The 9605-nt window shown below is 57.1% G+C and overlaps 1 protein-coding gene across 1 annotated transcript; it reads left to right on the forward strand.

Moving 5' to 3' along the window:
• The first annotated feature begins 5392 nt into the window (after positions 1–5392).
• CABP2 (calcium binding protein 2) lies at positions 5393–9169 on the forward strand. Its single transcript, XM_028118422.1, has 7 exons — positions 5393–5449; positions 5994–6170; positions 6775–6805; positions 7558–7692; positions 8178–8287; positions 8402–8549; positions 9144–9169. Exons 1-7 carry the CDS (start codon positions 5393–5395, stop codon positions 9167–9169), a joined length of 684 nt encoding a protein of 227 aa, XP_027974223.1.
• The last annotated feature ends 436 nt before the right edge of the window (positions 9170–9605 follow it).

Raw genomic sequence — 9605 nt, forward strand, 5'->3', positions numbered from 1 at the left:
CACCACTAAGTAGTCCCAGCACATTTACATCACTCCCCAAAAAACACCCTGTACCCATGGGGCAGTCACTCCTCATGCCCCTCCTCCCATCCCCACTAATCTAGTGTGTTGCTGTGGATTTGCCTATGCTGGGTATTTCATATAACTGGAATCATACACTCTGTAGCCTTTTGGATCTGGCTGCTTTCACTTTGCAGAATGTTTTTGGGCTCACGTATGTCATAGTGTGTAAAAGTGCATCATTCCTGGAGCACCTGGGTGGCTCAGTTGGTTAAGCGTCTGCCTTTGGCTCAGGTCGTGGTCTCAGGGTCCTGGGATCGAGCCCTGCGTTGGGCTCTCTGCTCAGTGGGGAGTCTGCTTCTCTTTCTCTCAAATAAATAAAAATCTTAAAAAAAAATAGTGCATTGGGGTGACTGGCTGGCTCAGATGGTTAAGCGTCTGCCTTCGGCTCAGGTCATGATCCCAGGGTCCTGGGATCGAGACCCACATCAGGCTCCTGGCTCAGTGGGGAGCCTGCTTGTCCCTCTCCCTCTGCCTCTCCCCCTGCTCATGCTCTCTCTCTGTGTGTGTATCTCTGTGTCTCAAATGAATAAATAAAACTCTTAAAGTAAGATTTTTTAAAGATTTTTATTTATTTATTGAGAGAGAGAGAGAATGGTAGAGAGAGAGCATGAGAGGGAGGAAGGTCAGAGGGAGATGCAGACTCCCCGCTGAGCAGGGAGCCCGATGCGGGGACTCGACCGCGGGACTCCAGGATCATGACCTGAGTCGAAGGCAGTCGCTTAACCAACTGAGCCACCCAGGCGCCCTAAATAAAAATCTTCAAAAAAAATTGTGCATCATTCCTGTCTACAGCTGGGTAATATCGCGTGACATGGGCATACACATTTTGTCTACCCATTCCTTCAATGATGGACATTTGGGTTGTTTCACTTTGGGGCTTTTATGAATCAGGCTGCTATGAACATTTGTGTGCAAATTTTTGCAGGAATTTATGCTTTCAATTCCCTTGGGTACATACCCAGGGGTGGACTTGCTAGATCACATGGTAGCTCATTTTGAGGAACTGCCAAAACTCTTTCCCAAAGTGGCTGTACCATTTTGTAAACCCAACAGCAGCCTGCGAAGGCCCCAACTTCTCCACGTCTTTACCAACACTGCTACTGTCTTTTTCACTTTCGTTATCCTGGTGAGTGTGAAAGAGTATCTCTACATGGTTCTGTGTGCCAAGCCTGGGGTGACTTGTGGGGAACAGGGTGGAGAAGGAGCCATCTTCTTTGCCATCAGGAGAATCACAGCTCAGGGGTGACTGGCTGGCTCAGTCGGTGGAGCATGCGACTCTTGATCTCAGGGTCGTGAGTTCAAGGTCCAAGTTGGGCATGGAGCCTACTTAAATAATATTTTTTTTTTTTTTTATAAAAAGAAGAATCACAGCTCAGAGTGGAAGAGATAGACACAAGTTTCATTCACACACTTATTAGTATGTACCAGGCTGTGAGTGGGCTAGGCATCATGGCAAACACCAGAATAGGTAAAATACGGTCTCCATTCTAATCGATTCTTTCAATGAAGAATATAAAGCCTTCATCAGCAGTCCATCCACCCAGCCATCTATCTACCTCCAATCATCTCTCTGTCTATCTATATACCCATCTATCCAATCCTCCACCCATCCAACAACCAAATGTTTGACCAGCAGTCCATCAGAACATCTACCTATTTATCTCTCCATCCATCCAGCTACCCATTTACCCACCCAGTCATGCTCCACCTGACTATCCATCCATCTACCAACTATTTAACCACTAGCCTATCAAATCATCTGCCCATCCTTCCATCCAGTCAGCTGCCTATCTATCCATCCGTCCACCCATCCATCCACCCATCCATCCATGTCCGTCAACCACTGATCCACATGGACATGCTAGGTACTGGAGCTGGAGCTCCAGCTTGGCCCAGTTGGACTGGGCAAGTCAAGGGCATCAAAATGAATACCCTAGTATGTTGTTAATTGAACACAAGTGAGGAAGGATTTCCAAGCCAGGCTTTCTGCACCTAGATACAAAGGCTTCGCTTCTTGACGGAAGACACTTTTATCCACTATACTCTGACCAGTTAATGCCCCCACTACTTTGGCTTATACTTTGGGGCACACATTTCTCCCACTTCCCACCTTCTCAGATGGTCATTTGGACATAGGATCATTCGTCACACGTGGCATCCACCATTTTTTGAGCCCTTCCTATGTGCCAGGAACCTGCTAGGTCTTTTACTTAATTTTCACAAAGGTACCAGGAGGCCTAGGTCAACCGCCATTTTCCAGCTAAGGAAACTGGGGCTCAGAGAGGTGAAATACCTTGCTGAGGGCCACATAGTAAGCACACAGGGAAATCCCGGCCTGTAGGCCTTCTATAAGATCTTGCAGAAAATGCTAGAATTCCTGCATCTGAAGGATGTTTGCAATGCTGCCTGGGATGTAGTACCCTTCTGGCCTCCAGGAGGAGGCGAGACCCTGAGGGCAGACAGGAAGGTTGCAGGCTGGGGAAGGCTGAAACTTCAAGTGGTCAACTTGAGCGGTCACGAGGAGCCCTTCCCACCCTTGACCACGTGGCCGGTGTCCGCTCACTTCTGAATCCTGACCCTTACTCAGACCCTCAGCCGTGCTCAGGGCTGGGGGCTGCTCCCTCTGCCTGCGGGCCGTCCTTCCCTTCAGGTGGTGACTCCCACCATTTCTCTGGTCTTGGCTCCCACGCCACATTCTCAGACCCCGTCACAGCAAGGTCTCATTCTCTTCCCTCTCAATAGCCTGTTCTCCTCCACAGTCATTCTGAGCTTGCTGAATGTGCATTCCCCCACTGGCTGGAAGGTTCCAGGAGGCAGGGACTGGTTCCCAACACCCGGGAAGGCACATAGTAGGTACTCCATGATGCTTGTTGAAGATACAGCCCCTCTGAAATTTTCTCTGGCCTCTCGCCACCCATACCCTCTCCAGGGGCTACTGACTTCTGCCTCCCTCCTGAGGGCCTCTACCTAACATACTCTGCTGGATGCCAGTGCCTGGAACATTCCACATTCACAGTTGATCCCTGCCGGGGTCCCAGCGCTCATCCAAGGCTGAGCACAGGTTAAACCTCAGTGGGCAATGCCTAAAAGGCCGCCCCATCCTCTCTTCTCCTCCATGAAGCCCCCCTGTTGTCTGGGCCAGTGCTCCCAAGCACCTGGAGACTGTCTGTGGCCCTTTCCTGAGTTTGATGTGCCTGGTACCAGGACCCTCAGGACAGACCCGGTCTGTATAGCCCCTGAGGCTCGGTCCCAGCTGGCCTCAGATGTTTGCAAAAGGAATACATGAATGGGTGGCCGCTCGCGTGGCTGAGCAGGGCCAGAGCCACCAGCTCGGGTGGCAGGTGTCTGGTGGGATCTGTTTCCCTCAGACAAAGGCTGGTGCGGGGATCAGGTGAATAAATCATGAGGGGCCTGGAGCAGAGCTGGGGCAGGACAACTGACCTCATTGTGGGAGGTGAAAACCAGGCAGCTGGGCAGGAAGAGGGCTGGGGGCATAACAAAGGGGCACAAGAGGCCAGTGGGGGCTGCCGGGCCCAGCCCCACATCTTGCCCTGAGGAGCAAGAGGTTGGAGGTCAGCAGAAGGTAGGTGGGAGGTGCTGGCAGAAGGTGGGGGGGTTCAGAGCTGCCCGGGGGCTCTGGGTGGGGAGAAGGGGGCATGTCTGGGGGCAGGCTCCAGTTGGGGGGGGCTGTCTTTTCAGAACCCAGGGGTCATCCTGGGAGGGGGGATGGTGGGGAGAACAGGAAGAGCAAGGGTGGACAGACAGAAAGACGGACAGACCAATGTGAGAGAGATTCTCATGCCACAGAGGGAGGGAAGGACAGAGATGGGCATGAGTGGTCAGAGAGACCCACAGAGACAGCTGGACAGATGTCAGCAGGGTGCAGGGAGTGGCATGAGACTGCAGACGGGATGGACGCAGAGCTGAGGGCTGAGGGGGCAGAGGGAGTGGCGAGCAAGACAGAACAGCCGGGCAGTGAGCATGGGGGTTGTGAGACCAGGCGGCTGGGGGTCTGCAAGGGCGGCCCAGGGTCGGGGCGGGGGTGGGGGAGGCAGGGCTCAGTCGGTGGCCAGCGTGGGGCTGGAGGCTGGTGGATTGGGGGAGGGGTTGTGTAAGCAGCTTGGGGAGCTAGGAAAGCTACAGGATTTGGGGGTCCTGGGCCTGTGGAGAGAGGAACAGAGAAAAGAGTAGCAGGGACCCTGTGGGACCCCACCCACAGCTGCCCACTAAGCCACCCTCCCACAGGAACGGGGCGACCAGAGTGGGAGCAGGAGGCCCCAAGCCCCCCGTCTCCATGGCCCTTCCCCAGGGCCAGGCAGATGGCAGTCTCCCTGCGGGGGACCCCGGCCCCTCTGAGGGCACTCCAGGGCCCAGCCAGGCTCCTGCCAGCCCAGCAGCCACCAGGAGGCGGGCACTCTTCAGGGAGCTGGAGGCCCAGGTGCAGGCGGCCTACGGGCAGGTAAAGGGCACAGGGGTGTCGGGCATCTGAGGGCACCATAAGGGAACAGCGGGGACCCCACACTCTAACGGGGGCCCCGTAGGACAGATCCAGGGCAGAGCTCAGGGAGGAGACCCGGGACGTGCATTTTGATGGAGGGCTCAGGGGGTCTGTCAGCTGCCCAGGAGGCTGGTGTCTCTGCCCACTTCTGCCCTCACTTGAGCCCTGCATCCAGCCCACAGCTCCCAGAGTTGGCCCCCTTCCACTCTTCACCTGAGTACAAGGGCCAGGGCGCTGGTCCAGGCAGGAGTGCTGAGGGCAGCCAGGGTGGGCAGGTGCTCCAAGGTGAGAGCAAGGGTCCTGGCAGAGAGGGGCAGGAACCCCTGGACTGGGCCAAGACTGCCTCCTCTCGGGATGGGGAGTAGGGGGAGGGTGTGCTGAGTCCATACAGAGGGCTGGTGCTCCGGCCCTCCCCGGCACACTGGGCACCTGATGTCCTCCCCCCAGGTCCAGGCCCTGCTTCTGAAGACATTAAATCTCTACTGATTGGGGGAGATTATGGGTAGGGGTTGCGGGAGAAAGCGCTGGAGAGGGGGTATCTGGAAGACCCTCAGGAGTGAGCACAGAGAGGCTGTGCCTTCCAGGGGGCCTTGGGTCCTGAGTGGCCCCCCTCATCAGCAGAGATGCTCAGAGATAATCCTGGATTAGGACCCAAGCCCCTGTGCCCAGGGCTCCCCGCCTGCCCACCCGCTCCCAATCTTCCCCACAAAACCCTAGGAAAATCCCCTGCAATGCTCCCAGACTCTCACTGGGAGCAGCTGGGGGCTGGCAGGAGCCCACAGCATCCGCTGAGGCCCAGGCCTGGGCTGCCCCCAGGACTCCAGGCCTGGCATGGTTCAGGAGCCCATGGGAAACTGTGCCAAGCGGCCTCGACACCGGGGCCCGAAGGTAGGACGGCTGAGGGGAAGAAGCCAAGGCCAGGAGACCGGGCTGTAGCCTGGAAGGGTCAGGTGGGGTGGGCAGAGCCCCGTGTGAGGGCTGGGCTGGGGTTAGACATAGAGCACGGCAGGGGGATAGAGGGGCTGGTTCCCACTGCCCTAGACCAATCCAGATTTCCCCGGGGAAGGCCCCAGACTCTAGCCCCTCCCAAGGACCACTGGGCCTTCCCTGCCAAGCTCATCAGGCCCCCCAGCTGCCCATCTAGCTGCCTGTGCCGGCTGCCCCTGCCCTCTGCTAGTCAGAGATGGGACGTGCAGAGCTTGAGCTCAAGGTCCCATTCCGCCACCGGCTTTCTGAGTGACCTTGGCCCAGTCCCTTCCTTTTCAGGGGGCCTCGGTTGGCCCAGCTGAACAATAAGGGGATGGACACTTCCAGCCTAGAGTGTTGATGGGTGAGAGCCCTCACTGTCCTGGGCCAGGATCCAAAGACGGGAGAGGCTGGTAAATGAGGGCGGAGGGGCCGCTACCCCAGCTCATAGCTGGCTTTGCTGCAGGACCACTGGCAGTGGCCCAGCTCCCCCCCAGGGGGCTCCCGCCACAGCCGTGGCCCCGGCCCCGGCCCTGAGGAGCAGGGGGGCCCAGGGCCGGGCATCCAGGGCTACTCGGTGCTCAACAGCCTGGTGGGGCCCGCCTGCATCTTCCTGCGGCCCAGCATCGCCGCCACCCAGCTCGTATGTACAACCGCCCCTGCCTTCGCCTCCTCTCTGCCTCTCCTTGAGTAGGGGGGAGAGGATGGAGTGGGGTCTTCGGAGCAAAGGCACACTGATCCAGGGGGTGGGGCAAAGAAAAGTGGAGACACAGAAACAAGCTCAAACAGGGGGAAGACCCAGGAAAGAGAGAGGAGAGGACAGAGAGAGACCCGGAGAACCTCAGAGACAGCCACCAAGGGGGTGGGCAGGGAGGCTGCAGGGCCTCCAGGAGAGGCAGAGAGAGAGAACAAGAGACATACAATGACACTGAGGTCCCCGGGGCCAAGTCTGAGGTTCTGCCCGACCCCAGATCCACTTCTGGCAAATGGAGCTCTGAGCCCTACAAGAGGGTGGGGGCGGGAGATGGGCCCTGGGAAAGATCTGGGCAGGGGGCAGGGAAGGGGGGGGCCCAAGACATCCAGGCCAGTCAGCAGAAATGGGTAGGAGCAGGTCTGAGCAATGTCAGACAGACACAGGCCCTGCCCGTCCCATTGGGGGTGCTGAGTGGGGGGCCCCAAAGAACCAGAGGAAGGGGTGCAGGTGCCTGGGTGGTCCGGGGAATTCTTAACCTCTCTGTGCCCCCCAGGACCGGGAGCTGCGGCCAGAGGAGATCGAAGGTAAAGGGTTTTTGAAAAGGCTAGAGCCTCCAGAGGGGTGGGCACTGGGTGGGGCCTCAGCTAGTCTCCAGGAGGGACTAGGGACAAGGAGGAGGCTGCGGGAGATCGAGGAGATGGGGACCAGACTGAACGGGGAGGGCTTGACAGAGCCCCCAGGTGCCAGTTCCCAGATCTCATCTGCCAGGCGGGTCAAGGGCCACTTTCATATTTGTTCATTCAGCAAACACCTCCTGGGTGCCTACCGTGTGCCTAGCCCTGTGCCGGGAGCACCGGGGAAGGGAGCAAACTGGACAGATGTGGCCCATGTCCTCCGGGGACAGATGTCAATAAGTCAACTATGAGTATAAATGGTGCTAAGTGCTCTCAAGGAAATGAACAAATGGGCTGGAGGGGACCCAATGTAGAGGGAAGACTTTCATGAGTAGGTGACATAAGGACCAGAAGAGGGTAGAGTGTTCCAGAACGTGAGCCCCATGAGGCTAGGGATTGTTTCCTTTCCTTTCCCTCCCCTCCCTCCCTCCCTTCCTGCCATATCTCCAGTACCTAGAGCAGAGCTTGGCCCATAGTAGGTGCTCCTTAAATATTTGTTGAAAGAATGAATTAAAGAAATAGCATGTGCCAAGATGCTCAAGTGGCAGAGAAACTGATGTTTACAAGGAGGAAGTGATTAGACCAAGAGAAGAAGGGTGTGCTGGTCCAGGCTGGGGTCCAGGGGGACGTGTGGGAGGAGCTGACCCCACCCTGCCCGGCAGAGCTGCAGGTGGCCTTCCAGGAGTTTGACCGAGACCAGGACGGCTACGTCGGCTGCCGGGAGCTGGGCGCCTGCATGCGGACGCTGGGCTACATGCCCACTGAGATGGAGCTCATCGAGATCTCACAGCAAATCAGTATGTGCCTCAGACCTGCCCCACCCCCAGTCCTCCAGAGACCATGGCCACGGCTCAAGCAGCTGGGCCACCCGGGGAAAGGCAGATACCCACACAGGTTGGCCCCCAGAGCCCAGGACCCTGTTCATTCTCAAGGCACTTTCTCTGCCTCTGAAGCATCTCACCATCCCCTACAAGGTGGGCAGGGCAAGGACCATCATCCCCATTTTTGAGATGAGGGAACTGAGGCTCTGGAAGCTTAAGTGACTTGGCTAAGGTCACAGAGCCAGGTCATGGGAGCCAGGACTTAAACCCAACCAAAGTCTTCAGGAAAATTAAGAGAAACCACCAGAAAACACAGATGATCCAGCCTGGGCCCCCGCTAGAGGGAAGGGCCCACTTAGTGGGGCAGGGGAGAGAGCCAGACGCCAGGAGAGGCGGGCAGGGGGAGCCAGGGCTGGGCAGGGGTCCCTGATTGCTGAGATCTCTGACGGCATGGCCCCCAGGTGGTGGAAAGTTGGACTTTGAAGACTTTGTGGAGCTGATGGGCCCCAAGCTGCTGGCAGAGACGGCAGACATGATCGGCGTCAGGGAGCTACGGGACGCCTTTCGGGAGGTACGGCCACTGGCGCTGGAGGGCAGGCGGGGGGCCGCGGGTCTGCTGTGAGTGAGGCTTGAGTGAATGAATGATTCGATCGGGGACTCAACACCACGACCAACGCTACCACAGTTTGACACCAACGGGGACGGCTGCATCAGCTTGGCTGAGCTGCGCGCAGCCCTCAAGGCCCTGCTGGGGGAGCGCCTCAGCCAGCGGGAGGTGGACGAGATCCTCCATGACATTGACCTCAACGGGGACGGCCTGGTGGACTTTGAAGGTACCACCCGCCGCCCTCCGCCTTCAGTGCCACACGCCCTGGGAGGTTTTTAACAGGCAAGGAAAGGATAAAAGGAGCGTTGTCACTGCGTGCCAGACCCCGGGCTGAGCACTCTATGTCCTCTCCCCGTAAGCAGGACAAGAAAGTCAATTCTTAGGAAAGTGTGAATGCTTAGCAAAAGATGTGGATGGAGCCGAGATGTGAAGCCAGGAGAGCTGACCAGAACCCAGTTCTTGCTCTGTGCTGGATTCCCACAGGGCGAAAACAAGGGTTAAATAATAATAGGAAGCCAAGGAAAATCAGTATGTAGGAATTCTCCAAAGCAGGCCCCAAAGTTGTTCCTGAGCTTCCTGGCAGCCAAAGCAGAAAGGGAAATAGGTTTAGTTACAAGGGTTTTGTTTTTTTGTTTCTTGTTTTCCCCATAAAACAAAGCCCCTCTTCTTAGCCCAAAGGCCTATTCCCTACCAGATTCAGAAGACTCCCTTGCAGGCCCCGCCCTGGACCGCACTCCCTCCCACCTCAAGGCCAGTATGTTGGTCTCACAGCGATTGGGCTCCAGAGAGCAGACCTGCAACCTTGGCTTTGTCCTGGCAGAGTTTGTGCGAATGATGTCTCGCTGAGCCTGCACAGAAGCTGGAGACAGCAGACAGGACTTGGGACCACAGCCAGGAAGCCCCCTGCCTCCAAATGACCCTCCCCCTCTCCTTCCTACCCTGCCTGTGTGTAACACCCCGGCCTGCCCTCACCCCCACTGCTTCACCAAGCCCCCATGCCCATCCCTGTCTCTCTAAGAATAAAGTATCTTGGGGCCTGGAGAGATGGCTTTTACCTCTCACTTTTGTACTCTTGAGGACCCAGTCTTTGGCCCCCCAAAATTAAGTCCTGGGCTGTAAGACCCCTCGACTGTGAACTCCAGGTGAGCAGGGGCCTTTTCTGGATCCTGGGCCCATCCCAGAACAAGTGTCAGGAAACGCCACCTGCTTTTCCCAGAGGTGGGATGCACTCGGCCCCTCATCCTTTAAAAAAGGCTCCTGCCAGGCCCAGGGCGACACATGC

This window comes from Eumetopias jubatus, unplaced genomic scaffold (assembly GCF_037043125.1).
Source record: "Eumetopias jubatus isolate StellerSeaLion01/CBP00866 unplaced genomic scaffold, mEumJub1_p1.0 scaffold_13, whole genome shotgun sequence".
In the NCBI taxonomy this organism is placed as follows: Eukaryota; Metazoa; Chordata; class Mammalia; order Carnivora; family Otariidae; genus Eumetopias; species Eumetopias jubatus.